The 23,576-nt window shown below is 41.1% G+C and overlaps 1 protein-coding gene across 1 annotated transcript in view; it reads right to left on the bottom strand.

The window, feature by feature from the left end:
- Positions 1 to 23,576, bottom strand: part of LOC142144265 (uncharacterized) — a 109,378-nt gene that overhangs the window by 12,892 nt on the left and 72,910 nt on the right. The window contains exons 29-33 of the mRNA XM_075202890.1: positions 21,032 to 21,085; positions 10,077 to 10,244; positions 9,365 to 9,517; positions 1,798 to 1,932; positions 112 to 264 (exon numbers count right to left, since the gene is read on the bottom strand). Of these exons, the coding sequence (XP_075058991.1) occupies positions 112 to 264; positions 1,798 to 1,932; positions 9,365 to 9,517; positions 10,077 to 10,244; positions 21,032 to 21,085 (663 nt within the window). The remainder of the gene's footprint in view (positions 1 to 111; positions 265 to 1,797; positions 1,933 to 9,364; positions 9,518 to 10,076; positions 10,245 to 21,031; positions 21,086 to 23,576) is intronic.

Raw genomic sequence — 23,576 nt, 5'->3', positions numbered from 1 at the left:
TTACACTGCTCTCTGGAATGAAAACAACATGTAAACCACATCAGCAAATGTGAGTTATGAAAATACAGTGCATTACATTTCTAGTAATGATGGGAAAAGAATACCAGGTACCTGTCTGATCAGCTGCTCTTTCACTTTGCTGGCCTCAGCCTGTGTTCTTGTCAGAGCTGCTGTCGCAACCATGAGCTGTTGACGTAATAAGACCACTTCTTGCTCTACTGTCAGCTTTAGCTTCAATCCTTCCTTTTTGTTCTGAGCAGCTTCCTGAGTAAAACGTGGCAAATAAGGTAGCAGAACAGATTAGAACAGCGGTCTTTTAAACTGTGATAGTTGTTTGTGACAGAGATTGGTCCCTATGATGTTTAAAAGGTTGAAGGGGGGTTGATATCTGGAGGGACCATCTTACCATTCAATGCTGGAGGTGAGGCATCATCCTCTACAGTCTGGGATCGTGGCAGCGACATCACAGCCCACTGCCACTCTGCCAGCTCATCAACATGGAAGAGCAGCAACAGTAGCTTGAGGGGTAAGAAGCTGCTGGCTGCTTCTCCTCTGTCAGTGGCCAGCACTCCGTGTAGGGGTGCCACCAGGACACTGAAAGCACTGGATGACACATTCAGTGTCACTCGTTCAGTGTTTTAGGAGCTCACTAACCACTGGCATGTCTAGGTTCGCCTAATGGTAAAACTAACCCTGCTTTCCTGAGACCTTTAAAATCTCAATTTAAAAATCTTTACTTACAATTACAACCTATTTCAATTAAAAATGTAAAGAAGATTCAATTGTCTCATTTAAAAAATGTAAGGATATAAGCAGTTATTTGACCAGAAAATTATTTTGTCAGAATAAAGCTACCAATTCAGTCAGATAATTTAAAACCGTGTATTAATTGGCAATTGGTGATAAAAGAGAATATTTCCTATTAAAACATGAGAAATGGATAATGAAATTAACCACATATCCTCTTGGTTTAAAATTATAATAATTTACTTTGTCTGCCTGCAGCAGTAATTTGTATTTAAATAAGCAACAGTGCATATAAATTGTGTTTTTGCTTTAATTTAAATTTGTTTTTGTTTGACTATGATTCAGGTTACAAGACAACCTGAACGCATGTCTATGTAAGGTTATATGGAAGGGACAGCTGTGCAGAAAAACGCATAAAACATGACAGCTGTACACAAGATCTAAGACTGTTTAACCCATTTTGTCCTCACGTGTCCGCTATGCTCACTGTTGTTGTTTTTGATACAGTGTAGAATGGCTGAATAAAAAGATTGGCCATTTATACTACCCAGTGAGAGATGCCAGTGATCATTTGTTGAATGGGAGAATTCTCCTTGTATAACCACTGTGAGCAGGGATTATATACTTCTATACTGCTAGGGTCATTGCTATATGGTAGTTTTCAACCTTACATCATTGCTGGAGCTTACTGCCTGGCCTGCTTTTGAACAGATACTGTACAAGGAACGGTGTCATATTCTACAGAATGTTTCTGTATCATGCGTTAATGGATCATACAAAAACAGACACTCAACATTAATAAGTCTTGTGTTTTGCATTGCTTTGAACTGCCAAACACAGAAGAGAACGTCGAGTCTAATCCTAAACCACCTATGATTTGTGCACTCTGTTTTCCGCATATTTTTTACTTTATCTGTGTTCAGGACTTTTCTTGATCTGTTAACACACATTTATTATAAATGAATTAAAAACACATTATAAAACCATGTGCCTTTTCTGACGTGTTTTTTGTAAGCACACTTAAAAACCCAAATGCAAAACACAATGTACCTTTTCAGCATTTCTCAGCTTCTCCCGCAACTGTCCTTCCTTGGCTGTGCTTTTCCACTTATGCAAAGCTTTCAGTTTGCAAACTAATGCTTGTAGTTGGCTATTCTCGTCTCTTAGAGCTTGCAGCTTGTCTTGCTAAATAAGAAAAAAGTATATTTTTAATTTTGAAGTTTTAAATTTGAATAAGTATTCATCCAGCAGTTTAAAAGCAAATCAGTTTAAAACTCGGTTGTGTCTATGCCATCATCAAAACATTTTCATTTTACCAGTCCTCTCTTGCATCCCCCACCCACCTCTGTTCTTTCCCTGTCAAGCCCCATCTCCTCTTTTCCCCGCTTCCCACAGTTCCCCCTTTCCATACCTCTCCCACATTTGTCCCTGCTTGACCTTCTTTGACTTTCTGTTCTATCCCCTGCTCCCCTGCCCCCTCTCCCAGTCCCCTTAAACTCAGCCCATCACTGCAAACCAGCAACCCCAATAACCTTATCCAATTCCGTCCCTCCCTATTTCTTCTGCTTTCTGGAATGACAGATCATGCAACAAACTGTCCGCCATTTGTGATTTCTTGATTTTAAGTGCCTTCAATCTCCAATCTGTCACAAAAACTGGCTTTTTCCTGATGACACTCCCTCTCCCGCCTCTCTCTCCTTTATGGGCCTGTCCTACTCGCTACACTCCCAGATCTGGGGGTCAGCAAGGAAGTGGCATGGGTATCCTCCTTTCTCCTCGCTGCACCTTTCGGTTCATTCCAACTCGCCCTCTTTCTTCTGCTTCCAGGTACACTCTATCCACTTCTTTCACCCAGCTCAGCCATACATCATCTACTGTCCCCAAAGTCCTGCATCCCAATTCCTTGATATTTTTGCTACCTGGCTGCACCACTTTTTCTTCCCTGAACTTCCCTCCCTCATCTTGGAGAACTTTAACATAACTTTTCACAAACCTTATGGTCTTCTCCAGCTCTGTGCTGTTTCCAACTTCATTTGCCTTTTCCTCTCTCTGATCCCCAGCATCTCCCCAGCCCTCTTACCTCCCCTAAATTTACCCTCACCAAGTGAAACCTTGACACAATTGATTATGCTATGTTCCCTTCCTCTCTGGACTCCCTTCTCTCTCCCATTACCATCATTTCCTGCCCGGACCAAAATAGCTTACCTCTGCATTTGTCTCTGCCACTCAGGATGTCACTATCAGTCTTCAATAGTGCCCACCTCAACTGTAGCATTCCAAACTGACCAGCTACCTACAAAAACCCACCACCTCCACTTAAAATTAATTGTCTCCTCTTAAAGCTCTGCCCTTTCTCTCTCTAAACATTCCTACTTTAAATCTCTAATCTCCTGCCAGTCCTCCAACATTCAATGGCCTTTTCACCATCTTCAACTGCCCTCCTACCCTGTCTGCTCTTACCACCCACTTCGCCTACAAAACTAGGTCTATATGTCATGACATACATCACAATATCTCCTCACATCAGACTCCTCTCACCCCACCCTCTACCTCCAGCCAACCCACCTTGTCACCTTTCTACCCCATCCTAAGGAAATAGTCTGTCTCCTACTCTTTTTTTGTTCCCCACCGCCACCCTCCCATCTAGCCTTCCCACCCTGAAATGACCCCATGCTTCTGGGCACAAGTCTGGCTTTCGCTGAAACTACTTGTCAATTTATGTTCATTGTCTAGCCAACAACAGTACCTGTCTGGTCATTTGTTAACTATGTACTGTGTATTGTATTATTTGTAGCTGTTTGTGCAATACGTCATTTGTAAATGTGTACTCTGTTCACCTGTATGTACAGCACTATGGAATCTTTGCAGTCCCTTATAAATAAGCAAATTGCCATTTACAGTTGTAGCAAACTTCAAATTGACATTTAATGCATCACATGTCATTCATTTCAAATTATGTTGGATTTATTATTCCTTGTCGTTTGACTACTTGTGTTTCCTGTAACCTAAAGTAAAGACTGTCAGACTTAAATGATGTTTACTTTTAGTTAGGATAAAAACTAGAGAACCGAACCGAACCCACCCGAACTTTGCCTATCCAAGTACCGAGCTGAGTAGCGCGGTACTCTCCCGCCCGCTCCGAATCCAAATCGAGGCCGAACGTCATCGGATCTCGGGGCTCGGTTCTCGCGATACTTCAAGATTATAAATACACGCCTCCACAGCAATCCATCGCCATTTGACAGAGGGAGAGAGCAGGGTGTAGTCACAGGCTGATTAGAGCAGGGACAGAGAATCCAATATTCTTCTTGCAATTGCTCTAACAAAAATCGCTAGAGAAGAGAGGAGGATAGAGGTTTATTTTATTTTTTTAATATTTGGCACTCCCCAGTGCTTTTGGGGTGTCCACCATAATTGTGCATAAATATTTCTGGCTGTCAAAAGTCATATCTGTCAGCAGTATCTACCAAATAATTTTTAGCACTACAAGTGCTTTGCGCTCAGAATGGATTCAAAGCAGTCCACATATGATCAGAATGAGCAACCAGGTTCTGTCACCAGTCCTGATGTTGTCAAACAACAGAGTGTTTCCAAATCAGTGCAAAAAACAAAAACCCCAAAAAAATTTACTGTGTTGAAGTGAAAAAGAAGTGTTACTGAGCAAAAGTTAAGTGCCGATAAAAAAAAAAAATTGCAAACATGCCATTCTACACACGCAGTGGCAAATTAGTGGCAGATCCCAAAAAGTTACCCAGCCTATAATTGGTGCACAACTACTGTTACGGTCAAAGCCGAGCTGCAAGATAACAGTAAGGCATTAGAGGAGAATGTTTGCTCTGATTCACAAATGACAACAATCCCTGTGGAGAGTCCATCCAACAGTGGGATGTCTAATCGTGAGCATTCTGCTGATGTGTGCCTTAATAGCCCGAGTGTAGCCGGTGATACCCAAATTGAGGATGCCACTTTGGAATTAGAAGAGGATAAGGGGGAGATTTGTGTAGGCGACGAGGGCGCTAATGAGGATGTTGATGAGGATGTTTGTGTAAGTCCTGCACTAGTGGCAGCAGTTCTGGCACGTGACAAGAAAAAGGCCATTGTCATGCCTTAGCATAAAACAAAAAAATCCACTACTTATGTGTGGAATTATTTTTACCCAAATCCACACAACAATTGTATAGCCATTTGTAGTGTATGTCAAGCCACAGTCAGTTGAGGGAGGGACCTTAACCATCTTGGAACCTCGTCTATGTTACGCCATTTAACGAGAGTTCATGGCAAAGTGTTGGGAAAAGCTGAAAGTTCTTCCCAAAAAAATACAAGCACTCCATCATCAGCTAAGACCCTCTGCTCACCTACATCCCGAGGGCTACAAAATACACTCACCACACCATCCTCATCAATATCCTCAGTAGCGCTCGGAGTTAGCCCGGCATCCCACTTAAGGCTGGATGACTCCTGCACTATTATTGATTCCTCTGAAGAAAGTGTTAGTCCCACTGCTGCTGCTGGGGAGTGAATCGTCATCCCAGAGGCAGGTCAAGAAAATGAGCAGTCCTACATTTCAGCAATTAACTGTGTCAGCAGTCACTCAGTTGCCAAGCGAATCACAGACGCCATGGCTGCAATGTTAGTGTTAGATCTGCATCCAATCGCCACAATAAACGCAGCTGGTTTTTCACAGTTAATTGAAGTTTTGTGTCCGCGTTACAGAATTCCATTGCGACACCATTTCTCCCGTAAAGCAATTCCACAACTATACCAAAAAGTGTAAAAAAGTAGAGATTGCGCTGAAAAATGCCAATCTGCCCACTGTCCACTTAACCACAGATATGTGGACAAGTGGAAGTGGTCAAACCAAAGACTATATGACTGTGACAGCCCACTGGGTTGGTCATTCACCTTCACCAGCAGGAACAGCAGCAGCATGTACACCACTACGTAACATTTGTCACAGGCAGGCCACTCTTTGTATCACCGGCTTCACGAACAGGCATACGGCTGACAATTTGTTACGCCAACTGAGAGATGTGATTGATGCATGGCTTATACCACTCGGACTCTCCCCAGAGTATGTCATTTCTGATAACGACAACAAAATAGTGCGAGCATTACAGCTGGGTGATTTCCAACATATTCCCTGTTTTGCTCACACCATCAACTTGGTGGTGCAGAGCTTCCTACGAAATAACCGTGAGGTGCAGGAGATGCTTTCGGTGGCCTGTAAAATTTCAGGCCATTTCAGGCATTCAGCCACAGCATGTAGGAGATTACAGCAGCTCCAAGAGCAGTTTAACTTGCCCTGCCACCAACTTAAGCATGAGGTGGTAACTAGGTGGAATTCCACCCTGTACATGCTTCAGAGGATGGAGGAACAGCGCAAAGCCATCCAAGCATATTGCACAAGCCATGACATTGGGAAAGGAGGGGGGATGTATTTCACTCTTGCACAGTGGGGAATCCTTTCAGTCCTGTGCAAGGTGCTGAAACCATTTGAAGTTGTGACGTGTGAGGTGAGTGCAGACTCTGCTAGTTTGAGCCAAGTCATTCCTTTAATTAGACTATTGGAAAAGCAGCTTGAGAAAATGAAGGAGGAGCTGAAAGCAAGCAATTCAGCAAAGTATGTTGGCCTTGTCGATCAAGTACTTCATTCGCTTCACAATGATCCTCAAGTTATTAAGATCTTGAACTCGGATCAGTACGTTTTGGCCACTCTGCTTGATCCAATGTTTAAAACCTACATTGAGTCTTTACTTGTAAATGAGTGAGATGTGAACATTTGCAAGGAGCTATTGCTCAGCAAGTTGGCGGCTGAACTGGGCCTCGGCTTGACAACATGTCCTCCTTCACTTTCTCAAGCTGCTGCTGCTCGTAAAAAATTAAATTTCCCAAAAAGAAGCAGGGAAGACGCAGGGGGCAGACCAGAACAATTTAACATCTGGGCTGGTTTGAAGGATTTTTCAAAAAAATGTGTCACTTTGCCCATAACTCCATCCAATACGAGTATAAACATGCAAAGGATGGTGGAGGATTACTTTCAAGAGGTAGTTGATATGGAAATGTCAGACAGTCCCTTTCCTTACTGGGAAGAAAAGCAGGCCATTTGGAAACCAAAGTTGCAATACCTAAGCTGCCCACCCTCCAGTGTGTACTCTGAACGAGTGTTCAGCACAGCAGGGAACTTAGTCAGTGATCGCCGTAGAAGGTTACTTCCCAAAAATGTGGAGAAAATGATGTTTATAAAAATGAACTACATCTTTCACGAGGAAGGCCTTCACCATCCAAGACATCCAAGCACTGACTGTTCTCTAATGGCGGATTCAAGCGGCGATGAATTGATAGTCTGTGATGATGACGTACACACTGATGAGGGTGAGGATGAAGCTCCAGATGATGACGATAACATCTTTTTAAAACTTTCTATGAAAGTGTTGGGTGCAATCTACCCCCAAAGAGGAAAGGGTCTTGTTGCATTTCCATATCACGTACTGTCTTGAAAGGCTGCTGTTTGAGCAATTTCTCCTTAAGGGTAGGGTGTCATAGACAGAGTGACCCCATACTGCCTTTATCCATTTCTCTTAATACTGTACAGTCTATAACGGCTGAATTTGTTTTTATTTTATACAAGTGGAGGGGAGCCTAGAGAGACAGAAACCAAACTGGCTTTCTCCATTTGAATTAATATTGTACAGGTTTTTTAAACAAGTGGAGGGGGCCTAGAGAGACAGAAAGCAAACTGCCTTTTTCCATTTCTTTACATATTTACCTATAAGTGTAGGGTGTAATATACATCCAAAGACGATGGCTGCATTGCCAATATGCATAGATGGAGAGGAAGACAATCTGTTTTGTGTGTAGAATAAATGAAGGCCTACCAACGAAGAATTAAACTGTTTTTTTGGATGATTTATTACCTCTACAATTAGATTATTTATCTCTAAAACAGTTGGAGCACTAAATTGGGTTATTTTAGGCCCAAAAACATTGATTTTCCAACAAAATAGCAAAACAAAACCAAACAAAACCAAAACACGCAATGGCGGTTTTGCAAAACCAAAACATGACGGTAATCCAGATCCAAAACCGAATCCAAAACCAAAACACGCGGGTCAGTGACCATCTCTAATAAAAACTGTCTGTTTCAGGCCAGTCTGACTTTCTAAGTTGCAGTGTATTTTAAAGAAACAATTAGAAGATTGTTTTGCTAGACAACTTTCTGGTGTTGTTTCTTGTTCTTCAGGTGAGTGGTGGTATTTTTCATATTTATAAAGATGATATGTTGATTGATATTGTGTATACACAGAAGCTGCGTACAATTGGATTCAGATTTTTAATTTTTGTTCAAACAAGTTTAGTTTCCCTTCTTTCATGCACTCAATGTAGTGTAAGAGCATAAAAAAAAACTGCCACACAGATTAAAATGTGCCTTACCTCCTAATTTCTGCATTCCTTTCCCTTGCAAAAGTCACAGGGGTTGCACAATGCATTAATTTTTACCAGATCTACACAATTCATATCTTAGCCCTGGCTGAAAACCTGGTCTGTGTCACAGTGTGGAGGGGAAATGTGAGCAGGATGACCAGAACTGCACTCACATAGATTGGAAAGGCTGATTGGTCCTTCTGTTTACATCCCCCTCCGCAGCTATGATTATTTTTTTTACAACTTGTAATTTAGTGCCAGCAGTCTGTTGGTACAATATGCATTACTTCCTACCTACCAAATTTTGAGGTCAAGTGGCAAGTGTGAGAGGGGGTCTGGTGACACCATTACATCACCGTAGCCCTGCACCGTGTTGCGATTAGCTGTACTGCACTATGGTGGTCGGAGCCTAATGTCACAAATCATGTCCACCCGCCCAGGATCCAGGAGAGACTATGCTCTTCCAGGAGTCCAGGAGGAAGTAGAGTGCTTCTTGGATATTCCGGAAGAGTAGCAAAATATGCATTACTTACATCTACATATGACGTATGAGCAATTAAAAAGTGGTCATGGTTTACTTAAAACCTCACAGTAAAACATAATTTTAGTAAAACATACAGTATGTAGCCGTTTTAAAGAATTTTTTTCCAGAATTGATTAGCACTCCATATTAAAAAAGTAGGAGATTGGAGTTTGGTTTTCGAACATACGGCCAATAATAACTAGAGAAATAATTAATCCTGCGGAATCTGTATTGGCAGGTACTTTGCAACACCAACACGTTTTGGAACCACTGCAGAATGAGGAAAGGCTATATGTAAATTATTTTCCTGAACTTGCTTGGTTCTTGGATACCCTTTGGAATTTCTAAATAAGTTGGTTGCTCCTACTTGATGAACGTACAGAAAGAGCATGGAATTGAAGTGAATCTCCATGCTTACAAATAATATATTCATACTGAGTATTTGTTGTACCTCCTTTACCACATGCTTTGTAAACACGTTTTTTAAATACAGGATTATTTCACCTTTGGTTCCAGAGATGGTACAATGCTCATTTTAACTTCAGTAGTTGTAACCAAACCAGTTTCACGTAGGTGAACAATGCATCATATATTAAAAATTGACTGTAGGCAGTAAAATTAAAAACACACTGAAGACAGAGGATACACGTTTCTCTGTTACCTGGAACTTACCACAGACAAGGTGTTTTTCAGAGCACTGTCATTTTTTAGAGAGCCATATTTCTTCTTCAGTAGGATCATTTCATCCACGCCTTCTTTCCGCACTTCACTGATGAGCTCAGTCACTTGTTGGTTTATATTAATGTGATATTCATCTATTTTACACTGAAACAACAAGTGAGCATGTTATGGTTGGATAGTTGTACAGCAATGTCAGTGTGGGCAGATGGGAGGGTAGACAAACTGTAGCTTATAATTGTACCGTACTGTGCTTACTTCTACCCAGTACAATTCATTTTTATTTTTAGGTTATCAAGCTCCTTAATGGTTAATTCATAACAGTCATCACTTGAGCAGGATTAACCTTAAGGTTGGGCTGTATGTACCTTTTGCACACCCAATCTGATACCACAAGTACTACAACAAAAAACCTATTGTACTGGGTTGTTGTTTTACTAAATGTTGTTTAATGCTCACATCTGACATGTGTATAGTGAACATATGGAATACATATATGTGTATAGTGAACATATGGAATACATATATGTGTATAGTGAACATATGGAATACATATATGTGTATAGTGAACATATGGAATACATATATGTGTATAGTGAACATATGGAATACATATATGTGTATAGTGAACATATGGAATACATATATGTGTATAGTGAACATATGGAATACATAACAAGGAATGTGCAGGTAATACTGTGTTCACCTTTAGAGATACGCATGTAGCAAAGAGAGTCCTCACTAAAGCTTCATATTCTTCCTGCACCTGTTTCTTTACTACTTCTGTAGCAGTAATGGTTTCTTCTTCTACGTCCTGGAGCTTGGCTCTTAGTGCTGTTATTTCAATAATGAGCTCCTGGCTCATGTCAGCAGTCTACAGGGAAAAGAAAGATAATCTGAAATTCAAAATATCATGCAAACTCTGTTGTCTTGGGTATTAGTTGGGTCAGAATCTAACCAACTCATATTGAAAAATAAGAGACAAGGAATTCATGTTTATTCTGTTGAATCCCAGGGTCCCAAACTATGGAGGACTGGACGGTTTGTCCTAAATAACAGCAGCTTTCCAATATATCAACTGGTTCTCGCCATCTCAGGAAATTAGAAAATTTAAGGGTGGATTGAAGCCAACGTCATCACTTCATCTTACAGTCCTTAAAGAAAAGAAAGATGTTCCTACGATTTAAATGAATATACACCTTTGTTCTGAGAATCCTGAGCTAGTGGACAGTCCAACCAATGTGGAACATATTTGCCAATTATCTGGACTGTTTAAGACACCTTGGGGAGGGGGGAAAGATTTTGCGTTCAAGTTTCTTCAAGATAAGTGGGTACAGAACAAACAAGTAAGACACACTTTGTTCATGCAACTGGATCACACAAAAAAAGGGTCTAGATCAGATGTGAAGAAAATAAAAGCTCATGTACCACCATTTTAAACACCCCAAGAGCCCACGTACAGTAGGAATGTGTTTTCAAAATGTTGGTGAAAAGTAGAGATGGTCACTGACCCCCGTGTTTTGGTTTTGGATTCGGTTTTGGATCTGGATTACCGTCGTGTTTTGGTTTTGGTTTTGCAAAACTGCCATTGCGTGTTTTGGTTTTGGTTTTGGTTTTGTTCGGTTTTGTTTTGCTATTTTTTGGGAAAATCCATGTTTTTGGGCCTAAATTAACCCAATTTAGTGCTCCAACTGTTTTAGAGACAAGTAATCTAATTGTTGAGGTAATAAATCATCCAAAAAAACAGTTTAATTCTTCGTTGGTAGGCCTATTCTACACACAAAACAGATTGTCTTCCTCTCCATCTATGCATATTGGCAATGCAGCCATCGTCTTTGAATGTATATTACACCCTACACTTATAGTTAAATATGTAAAGAAATGGAAAAAGCAAGTTTGGTTTCTGTCTCTCAAGGCCCCCCTCCACTTGTATAAAATACCAAAAAATTCAGCCATTATAGACTGTACAATATTAATTGACATGGAGAAAGCCAGTTTGGTTTCTGTCTCTCTAGGCCCCCCTCCACTTGTATAAAATACTAAAAAATTCAGCCATTATAGACTGTACAATATTAATTGACATGGAGAAAGACAGTTTGGTTTCTGTCTCTCTAGGCCCCCCTCCACTTGTATAAAATACAAAAAAATCCAGCCGTTATAGACTGTACAATATTAATTGACATGGAGAAAGCCAGTTTGGTTTCTGTCTCTCTAGGCCCCCCTCCACTTGTATAAAATACTAATAAATTCAGCCGTTATATACTGTACAATATAAATTGAAATGGACAAAGGCAGTTTGGTATCTGTCTGCATCAGATCCTCTCTCCACTTGGAGTAAAATAGAAAACTATTCAGCCGTTATATAATCTAGAATATAAATAGAAATTGAGAAAGGCAATTTGGTATCTGTCTGCATCATAATCATCAACATCATCATTAGCGCCCTCGTCGCCTACACAAATCTCCCCCTCATCCTCTTCTAATTCCAAAGTGGCATCCTCAATTTGGGTATCACCGGCTACACTCGGGCTATTAAGGCACACATCAGCAGAATGCTCACGATTAGACATCCCACTGTTGGATGGACTCTCCACAGGGATTGTTGTCATTTGTGAATCAGAGCAAATATTCTCCTGTAATGCCTCACTGTTATCTTGCAGCTCGGCTTTGACGCGTAACAGTAGTTGTGCACCAATTGTAGGCTGGGTAACTTTTTGGGATCTGCCACTAATAGCCAAAGGTGAAGGCCTCATTCTCTCTTTGCCATTGCGTGTGTAGAATGGCATGCTTGCAATTTTTTTTTTATCGTCACTTAACTTTTGCTCAGTTACACTTCTTTTTCACTTCAATACAGTAAATTTTTTTGGGGTTTTTGTTTTTTGCACTAATTTGAAAACACTCTGTTGTTTGACATCGCCTTGGCCAGATGACGTACTGGGAACACTAACATCAGGACTGGTGACAGAACCTGGTTGCTCATTCAGATCATATGTGGACTGCTTTGAATCCATTCTGAGCGCAAACCACTGGGGAGTGCTAAAAATTATTTAGTAGATACTGCTGACAGATATGACTTTTGACAGCCAGAAATATTAATGCACAATTAGGGAGGACACCCCAAAAGCACTGAGGAGTGCTAAAAATTATTTAGTAGATACTGCTGGCAGATATGACTTTTGACAGCCAGAAATATTAATGCACAATTAAGGAGGACACCCCAAAAGCACTAAGGAGTGCTAAAAATTATTTAGTAGATACTGCTGACAGTTATGACTTTTTACAGCCAGAAATATTAATGCACAATTAGGGAGGACACCCCAAAAGCACTGAGGAGTGCTAAAAATTATTTAGTAGATACTGCTGACAGATATGACTTTTGACAGCCAGAAATATTAATGCACAATTAGGGAGGACACCCCAAAAGCACTGAGGAGTGCTAAAAATTATTTAGTAGATACTGCTGACAGATATGACTTTTGACAGCCAGAAATATTAATGCACAATTAGGGAGGACACCCCAAAAGCACTGAGGAGTGCTAAAAATTATTTAGTAGATACTGCTGACAGATATGACTTTTGACAGCCAGAAATATTAATGCACAATTAGGGAGGACACCCCAAAAGCACTGAGGAGTGCTTAAAATTATTTAGTAGATACTGCTGACAGATACATACTTACCAACTTTACAATGTTGGTGTCCGGGAGGCTGCGGGGGAGGTGGGCGTCATGGGGGGCGGGCCTCCGAAATCCGCGTCATTTTGGACCCGCCCCCGTGACGTCATGACGCAAAATGCGTCATTTGAGAGCGGGGGGCGGGGCCAAACGCCGCGATTCACCAGGAATCGCTGCGTTTGTGACCCAATTCTGCCCACTTCACTAGAAAGTGGGCAGATCCGGGATTTTGCCACACTCGCCCGGGAGTCCGGGAGACTCTCGCAAAATGCGGGAGTCTCCCGGACATTCCGGGAGAGTTGGCAAGTATGCAGATATGACTTTTGACAGCCAGAAATATTAATGCACAATTAAGGAGGACACCCCAAAAGCACTGAGGAGTGCTAAAAATTATTTAGTAGATACTGCTGACAGATATGACTTTTGACAGCCAGAAATATTAATGCACAATTAGGGAGGACACCCCAAAAGCACTGAGGAGTGCTAAAAATTATTTAGTAGATACTGCTGACAGATATGACTTTTGACAGCCAGAAATATTAATGCACAATTAGGGAGGACACCCCAAAAGCACTGAGGAGTGCTAAAAATTATTTAGTAGATACTGCTGACAGATATGACTTTTGACAGCCAGAAATATTTATGCACAATCATGGGGGACACCCCAAAAGCGCTGGGGAGTGCCAAATATGAAGAAAAAATAATAAACCTCTATCCTCCTCTCTGCACTAGCGATTTTGGTTAGAGCAATTGCAAGAACAATATTGTATTCTCTGTCCCTGCTCTAATTAGCCTATGACTACACCCTGCTCTCTCCCTCTGTCAAATGGCGAAGCATTGCTGTGGAGGCGTGTATTTATAAAGTTGAAGTATCGCGAGAACCGAGCCCCGAGATCCGACGACGTCACAATGACGTTCGGCCTCGATTTGGATTCGGAATGGGCGGGATAGTACCGAGCTGCTCAGCTCGGTACTCGGATACCCAAAGTTCGGGTGGGTTCGGTTCTCGGAGAACCGGACCCGCCCATCTCTAGTGAAAAGCAAATAAGACCTCCTGCACATGTTGTCAGTTAGGGGGTGGCCCGTATTCAAAGGAGCTCCTGAAGTGATTTTTGGATGACTGAAACCCGGAACACATCAGTGATATATCCCTGTTTGGCTGTGTCACACCCTGCACCCATGGTAGATAAACTAGTGTTATCCGTACAAACATTTCCACATAGAGCCAGAGAATAAACCAAAAATGATACATCCAAATATCTGAGCTGGATGTACATTACACATACTTGCCAACTCTCCCGGAATGTCCGGGAGACTCCCGCATTTTGTGAGAGTCTCCCGGACTCCCGGGCGAGTGTGGCAATCTCCCGAATTCTGCCCACTTCACTAGGAAGTGCCCCACTTCCTAGTGAAGTGGGCAGAATTAGATCCCAAACGCCGCGATTCCCGGTGAATCGCGGCGTTTGGCCCCGCCCCCGCTGTCAAATGACGCAATTTGCGTCATGACGTCACAGGGGGCGGGGCCGAAATGACGCGATTTCGGCCACCCCGCCCCTTCACGCCCCCCTCCACTGGCTGGCTCCCGGAAGGGAGCTGAAGAAAGTAGGTAAGTATGACATTACACTGCTGGGAGTATCCACATAACAGAGCAGTCATAAGAAACATTGTCACATGCAACAAACTCTCCAGCTTATTTACACATCTGTGCATAATGGAGCTCAACACAATAAAAGCAGAACAGCCCTGAGATATTGTACAATGTCATAGAGCAAACTGTTTTGTATTGGAAAAGAGCCAAAGTCATTACGGGAGTCACTGCACTTATACATCTGTTTTTAAATGGACTATAACACTTTATTTTTGCTTTATATTTTTTTATATTAAGGAATGAATGAACAAAAACACTTTCTATGATGAGGTCAGTAAGACTGATTGCAGAGCTTACCAATAAGTACAGCAGGGCTTCCAAAGCTCTAGGCCTCTCACAGCCTCCTCCTTCCACTAAAAAAAGATTTGAATTGCCACGTGACCATTGGCAGGTGTGCACAGCACCCACTCAACTTGAAGATGTCCAAAACTTGGAATCGAGACAAACCATACTTGTGGGGATGTGAAGATGCGACTCATGTCATCACTCACAGTGATGCAATTTTCAATGGGGGGCTTAGCAAATTCTTGCATGAAGTCATACATATTTCACAATGCACTGTGTGAAATGTGAAATGGCCTTTATCGGGGAAAAAGGCATATACTCTTTAATTGCAATTGTAAATATTGTTATAAAGGGCGTTCTCAAAATCATTTGCACAATAAATTATATGAAAGAAAATGATGACTTTATTATATTGTATTTATCTAAACTGAAATCCTTTACTTGTTTGATCCACACCGACAATAATTAATAGTAGAATTGTTTCCAGGCGGTAAATTTATCAAGCTGCAGGTTTGAAAAAATGGAGATGTTGCCTATAGAAACCAATCAGATTCTAGCTGTCATTTTGGAGAATGCACTAAAAAAATGATAACTAGAATCTGATTGGTTTCTATAGGCAACATCTCCACTTTTTCAAACCCACAGTTTAGTAAATATACCCCCAGGTGTTCTTTGTCAGTAGATAACCAGGCTATAACTGGTAGGGTATGCTGGGAATTGTAGTTTCACAACACGTGGGGAGCCACAGGTTGGTCAGACTTGCTCTCATCCATCAAATTGCAAGATGGATCTTCCATGTTTGCAATGAGACAGATCTGTGGTCTGTCTCCATGACAATGCAAGACATAAAAATCCAGTCTCACATTTATTCCAATGCAGAAGACATCATTGCAGTTCCTGCATTTACCACAGTAAAGATGTCACAGCTAAACCCCCAATCACTTTAACGGAAAAGGTGCATCATACTGCAGAATTATATAATCTTTTAGTTAAATTACCATTGTTAGTTTGCTTTCAAAGTGGTTTTATATAGAAATTATTAGTATTTTATCATATTTTATGTGGAACAAAACTTGTAACGGAGGTTTCGGATCTGCTATTTGTGTGATGTAACACTTCCTACTGTGCTACAGGCACGAGCAGCTTAAATGTGTTCTAGTATAATCAGTTGTAGGAACATCAAGAATAATTAAGAACAATGCACTGTATTTAATATTAAAGGTTGGGATTCTAGAATAAACTAAATCATAGATGAATGTGTTACAAACCAGAAAACAGTCTACCTTAGCTAAAATGTAGGCCAGGGATTGCTAGAAAAAGAATGTGATCTCTAAATACCTGAAAAGCCAGTTTAAAATAGTTTTGTCATGTGAGGTTAGCACAACACAAGGACAATACCACATACCTCTGGAACATTTATATAAAGGTATTACTACACATTCTTCAAAGGCAAGCAATATGGCTTTCAAAAACAGCAATAAAAGGAAAATAATTAACCCTAACTAACTGGGTGCTATTAAGACCAAGTTCCTGGACATATGTCCAACTCTCAGGTGCAAAATTTTTCTTTGTTCTACTGTGCACGTGCAGCATCACAACGTGGAATTTAGATTTTCAAATTGGTTGTACTTGTGGCCCCCAAAGCCTAAAGAGATGGCGTGCAAGTGAACTGAAGTACAGAAGGGTATTGCACATGTATTTCAAGTAAGCTGCATTCATAGGGCGCGCAAAACGAACATACTGTACATTTTTTCAAAAACGCATATAAATTGGCATATACAAGGTGCTACTCATTGCAAACATATCTTCTATGTGCGCTTGAAGATAAATTGGATGTTTCCATGTTCTCTGGCCTGTGGTTCATTTCTGGAGTGCACAGAACAATTTTACAGCATTTATGTTCCTTAATGAATCAGGCACAAAGTTTATATGCAGTGGCTATTTGATCCATAGTGTAAAAATACACACCGACATTTATCATCAACACAGACCTTTGCAAGTGTAAAAATACAAATGAAATAACTTTTTTGTTTAAACATGGCCAGGGCCGCCGAGAGGGGGAAGGGGCGGGTACATTTTACCCGGGCCCGGGCCCTCGCTTGTAATTCTTTCATTTTTCTTTTTTTTTTTATCTTGCGTTTTTTTTAAAATTTATTTATTATTATTATTTTCTTCCGTGGTGGGGGGGTGGGGGGGGGCGTCAAACTCGTTGGTGGGGGGAGCTGGAACAAAAAAAATAAAAAAAATAAAAAATCATACTCACATGACCGCGGCGCCATGTCCCTCCTTCCTCTCTGCTCCATTCACACTGACTGTCGAGCGTGACATCATCAAGTCACGCCCGACAGTCAGTGAGGAGCGCCAGACAAGACCAAGCCAGAAGAAAGAAGAGAAGACAGAAGAGAAGAGAAAAAAAGAAAGAGGCTGACAAAAGGTAAGTAAAGAAACGGAGACGCAAGGGGAGGAAAACAGAAAGGGACAGTGCTATGAAGAAGAGGGAGTAAAAAAAAAACGGGGGACAGAGGCTGAGAGTAAAAGAAAAAAGGGGAGAGAGGCACAGATTAAATAAAAAAAAGGGGAGAGTAGCACAGATTAACAAAAAAGGGGAGAGAAGCACAGATTAAATAAAAAAGGGGAGAGAAGCACAGATTAGAAAAAAAAAGGGGAGAGAAGCACAGATTATATAAAAAAAAAAGGGGAGAGAAGCACAGATTATATAAAAAAAGGGGAGAGAAGCACAGATTAAAAAAAAAAAGGGGAGAGAAGCACAGATTAAAAAAAAAAAAGGGGAGAGGCAGAGTGAAAAAGAAGAGGCAGAGAGCCCGAGAGTAAAAAAAAAAAAGGGGGAGAGAGGCACAAAGTAAAAAAGAAGGGGGGAAAGCAGCATGGAGGGTGCAGTGTGAGCATAAGGGGGCACAGTGTAGTGATGAAGGGGCACAGTAATGTGTGTGTGATGGCACAGGGGGCTTGTTGCAATGTATTGTGTGTGAGGTAGGTGGTGGCTAATTAATGGGCACTATTTTGTTTGTAGGGTGATGGTGAGGCAATTTAATAGTGGGGACTATTAATTTAAGATGGGGTGGTTTGGGGGCTATTGAATATGGGGGTGAGTTTGGGGAGAATCAGGTCTATTAATTATTAAATGTGACTATGAGTTATTTAATAGCAGTGATGGTTGTGGGAAATAGGTATTGCTGTTTGCAGGAAGGGAATAGGTTTATTTATTAAATGTGAATACTATTATTTTAATGTTGGGGCTGGAGGAAGGCCTAATTATTAATCGTGGGTGCTATTGATTTAACGCCGGGGCTGGCTGTAATTTTCTAAATGTAGCCATTTTTTTCCCAAATGGGTCCTTCTACATTCCAGGATCCAGACAAGCCACAACTAAACAAAACAGCAGCCACAGGTGGAGAAAGTGAGAAGAACAGGTAGGAGAGAGCAGCACAGTGTGTGAAATGTTGTGATTCTAGTAAGGACAATACCAATTTTTGGTGAGTGTTGTGCCCAATGTAAGGCGCAGGCCAAGACTGAACTCTTTGTGTACACACTGCATTGTTTATATACTACACTGTGGTGCTAGATGTCCTGAAAGTCAGGAATGCTTAAACATATGTGACCCCCCGGGAATTGAGAGCCTAGTGATTTTGATTTTAGCCACGCCCCAATGGTGCATTTGCCACGCCCCCAAATGCATGACCACACCCTCAAAAAATTTTGCACTAAGCTTCCTAGTTCAGGAAACGCAACAGGCTGGGAGCTTCTCTGCAACTATCCAATCAGAAAATATTCCTATAGTATGACGAGAGACTTGCTCCATTAAGTGCTGCAAAGTGAATGACGGGCCGGGAACAGAGTAACAGGCTTTACTCTGACTGGCCAGAGTGTGAGAAAGCTGCTCTGATTGCACACTTGTATATAGACATCATTGTATATGTGTGTATTAGTGCTTCACCTGCATTTTATACATTGCATATATCTTTTAAAAAAAATTATTTACGTATCTTAAATAGAGCAATAGCACTAATTATAAATTTGCCCTTCCATTTATTATTATCCTTTATTTGTTAGGCGCCACAAGATTTCCGCAGCGCCGTACACCATACAAACAGTACACTATACAGGGTGAAACAGTACAAAACAATAAACAGAGATACCAGTACTTCAGGAACTCCGGGCAGGTTAAAGCAATAAACACGGAGCAGAAGAACAGGTGAGGAGACAGGAGGAAAGAGGGCCCTGCTCAAGTGAATTACATCCTAAGGGAGGGAAAACAGAACAGGCACAAGGGGAGCCAGATGAGGCAAGGGAGAGAGCGAGTGGAGGAGATGAAGGGGTTATGCGGATGGTTGGTAGGCTTTAAGGAAGAGGTGGATTTTCAGTGCACGTGTGAAGGAGCACAGAGTAGGAGAGAGGCGGATGGAACGAGGGAGGTCATTCCAGTGAAGGGGGGCAGCACGGGAAAAATCTTGGATTCTGGAGTGGGAAGAGGTGATAAGAGTGGAGGAGAGGCGTCGATCATTGGCTGAGCGCAGGGAGCGGGCAGGAGTGTGAATGGAGACGAGGTTAGAGATGTAGGGGGCTGTAGAGTGGGAGAGAGCCTTGTAAGTGGTGGTGAGGAGTTTGAAAAGGATTCTGTAGGGGAAGGGAAGCCAGTGTAAGGCGAGGCAGAGAGGGGAGGCAGAGGAGGATTGGCGTGAGAGGAAGATGAGTCTTGCGGCCGCATTGAGTACAGAGCGGAGGGGGGAGAGATGTGAGTGGGGGAGGCCAGTGAGGAGGAGGTTGCAGTAATCCAGGCGGGAGATGATGAGTGCATGGATGATAGATCATTTAATGATGATGTTCATTTAATACATAACGTGGTTGGCCCTTTAGGGAATATATTGCACACATTGAACACATTCAGAATTGAGGACATAATTTAGCCTGTATTTTAAGATGGTGACACATGGGCTAGTTCTGCTGATCACATCCAGCTATACTGGGTCCTGCTAGGGTGGACAGAAGATGGCCACACACAAGCTTTCATTTTCCAACTACATTTTTCAGCATCCCAGATAAAGACATAATATTCATGGGAATTGTGCTCACTTTGGAGCTACACAAAACTGCAGTTTTAAAGGTTAACGCCACCTTGAAAAGTCTGCTTTTTAAAAGTCTTAGGCGCTAACAATATTTTTTTATGAATGACCTGTCTCCTTTCATTGTTCAAAAGTGGGACACATGGATGCTTAACAGAGGAAGTGGGCAGCACTAGAACAACATATAGCCAAGTGTTTGACACTAAATGTTCATTTACTGTATAAAACTTGTTTACAAGTCACACTCTAAAGAAGTGATCATGATGAAATGATGCTATATCATTTCATTATTTCTTGACTTGCAGAATAGGTGGTATATTGAACCAATAGAGCCAAGTCATGCCCTGATTTCTAGGTGCTTTTCTTTATATATATCAGGATCAGTAGACTAAAAAAGTGTTTCAATGGAGTCTACTGTAAGTGCACAAAATCTTTATATTTAGTTGCTCCAGTTTTATTTTTAATTGTTAAAAAAAAATTGTGTTTATTTATCAGGACTCTGATAAAAAAACTTACAATCACAGCTTGAAAGAGCAAAGGGTAAAGATCAAGTATGGTTTTATTTTAAGACAATCTTGCCTCTTAAATTGAGAACACTGTTTTGAGGATGCTCTTGTTACCCTCTATGGCCAAATGTTTGTAACACATGCTGCTACATACATATATGCCAATCTTACCAATTGAAAAATTAGGACAACCTAGGCCAGACCCCATCCACACAAGTGTCAGGCAAGCCCATACCCTTTGTCCAGTAGGCTACATCCATTTCGGGGACTATTAGCAGGTATGAATATGCACAACGTTCATGTCTATTCTAACAGCCATCTAAGGGTGACCATGAGTATTTCCATTTATGAATGGTGTATTTTATACTATGAAGAGAAAATTGAAGGATAAATATAGTGTAAATAAGTTATATATAGACAATAATATCCAAATATAATATATATAATAGACCAAAACATCTGACACACCTTTTGAAAGCCATTTTCAGTTTTTCTCTGCTCTCCTATTACCGCAAGCAACTCCTGTAACACAAGATATTGCAATGTCACAAGGTACAGTATTTTATTCTCACACATAACTATAGAAACTTGTCATACAGCTTTCAGACACACAACCTATTTGCATAAAAGGAATTCAATACCTCAAATTTCCACAAGTTAGGGCCAGTATGTTAATCCACAGAGTGTTTTCTGGGAGAACTTCTAGATCAGCTGAAGCTGTAGGCCACATATTACATATTCATGTGAGTCTTCAACTATTGTCGGACAACAATTTAGTTGTGTATAACACACGTAGAAGTTAAATTAAATCTTCCTGACAAAATCTTTGCAGTGATAATTAAAATGTAGTGGAAAGTAATGATGGGCTAGTCTCATTTATAAGGATTTCTCTTTATTTTTTCATTTTATTTGAATTAAACTTTACATCCAAAGTTTGTAATTTATGAGGGTTTTTTTGAATTTTTTTTTTTACCTATGTCATGCAAAGAGAAATGTATTGGTGCTTTAATTACAAACCCTTAATCATCAAGGCTTAATGATAGTTATGAACTAGCCACTTTTATTTAACATATTATTATGTGCCTCAGCTGAATGCTTTCACTTTTTCTTAATGGAGAGTTTTGTAGCGGTAGTGTAATTATTCTCCCTATATAAAATGAAAAATTTCAATGCTATAAAGCATCCCGCTGATGAAAATGATTGGCGGCAATGCGTATAATATGCAATCATTCAGGAAAATTATTTGATGTAATGCTAGCCTGACAAGCTGCTCTCTAGCTTTCTATGGTTCCAGATCTCCAATTGTAGTAGCAATTTAGATTATATAACTATACTAGAAAGACAGCTACCATTTCAGAGCCTACACCTAGCTTTATCTCTAGACAAGTGGTTTATGATGTTATATTATGTAAATTGCTTTTATTATGTGTGAAGATACCGGGTTTTCTGGCCCAATTCTACCCACTTCATGCTGGCTGGCTGGCCACCCAGGGGTGCCCTACAATGCTAGGAAAGCCTGCCCCAGTACCTTCTAAGCTTCGTATAGTTACTCAGGCAAATGCAGTTAAAAAGTAAAACAATACATTTATTGTAATTAAAACAATCACTAGAATATTATATACACACAGTAAATAAATACCAGGCAGGTTCACCGCTTTATCTGTCCCTTAAACCACTAGCTTAAGGAGTTACAGTCACCTGGCTGTCCTGACTTTACGACCCATGGATCTGCCGATGTATTCCACTGGTAGAGAACGGCAACTCAAAAAACCAGCCACCCTGCAGCTTTCAGCCATCAATTATCAGAATGAACATTACCTCCCCACCTGGAGTGGCTCCTTATATCTAGGGTCAAATTTCCACAGTGTTTTCCCCTCCCTGTGCAAACACCTGGATCTCTCCTTCTTAAACATTGGTGAGTGCTGGACTAGGGGATTGGAGGGGGACTGGAGATGGGCTTTTATTCCACATTAGCTCCCCTGCGGTTTCCCAGACAGAATGTCTCAGGCAGTCCTGTGAAGGACAATGGGTACTAATTGGCCTTCCCCACCTCCAAAAAGTTAACCCCTCCTGAAATTAGCCCCTTACACTACTTTGTGATGTCACAGGGTCCCGAGCTGTTCCATGCTTCCTGTAGAGAAAGGAGGGGGTAGACTGAATGCAGCTCCAGCCCCCTCCCTGTATCCTGGACACCACCTGATCCTTACCTATAACCCACCTGGCTTCAATTTGAGAACAATGCATAAGAGCATCACTGAATTAACAACAAACACGTTTTTTCAATGGGTAACATGGAATGAAGAAGTGTCTTATCTAGGCATGGCTACAATGTCCACTTATCCACATATAATTAGACACTGTTCTTGTACTTTGTTGAGCTGGAGGAAAAGAGCAAGGGCTATAAAAAGTACATGCTATAATCCACATTTTGTGAGAAACGAGGGACAGGCTGGTTGAGGTGCTATCAAACTCGTTTTATCACATTATGCATGTTACTAAATTATTTTTCTATCCATTTCTGAAACTATCCAATAGGACTTGGAGCTGGTGTCCACAGTATCCTTGATGCTCTACAAGCAGGGGAAGTTTCTCTGGTTCAGGAAGAAGAACTCTGAAATGTATTCAGGGGTATACGTGAGATTTTGCAGGACTCCAAGAAGTTTCATCATAGGTAAAGGGGAAGAAGAGAAGAGAGTGGGTTGAGCAGCCTTATATCCAGTGCTGAAGAGGCATATAAAAGCAAAAAGGCATGTTCACCTACCTCTCTTTCCAGCAGAGCATTTGGAGGTAACAGCTGCCTCCAGTAGACAGGTGTCTTGACCTTACAGGTGCCACTATTCAGCACACACTGCAAATATATGCAAAAGAGGATTGTGGATTGTGGAAACTGGTCTGGAGCAGGGACAACTTAAGAAGTCAATAGGCAAGGATGGTAAGGCCACCAGCAAGATGAAGCCTTCTGGGCAATAAGGCCTTGGTTGCCAGAGGATGGATGTTGGATTCAGAAAAGAGA

Source organism: Mixophyes fleayi, chromosome 3 (genome assembly GCF_038048845.1).
Source record: "Mixophyes fleayi isolate aMixFle1 chromosome 3, aMixFle1.hap1, whole genome shotgun sequence".
In the NCBI taxonomy this organism is placed as follows: Eukaryota; Metazoa; Chordata; class Amphibia; order Anura; family Limnodynastidae; genus Mixophyes; species Mixophyes fleayi.
This window is presented reverse-complemented; position numbering and strand designations above follow the sequence as displayed.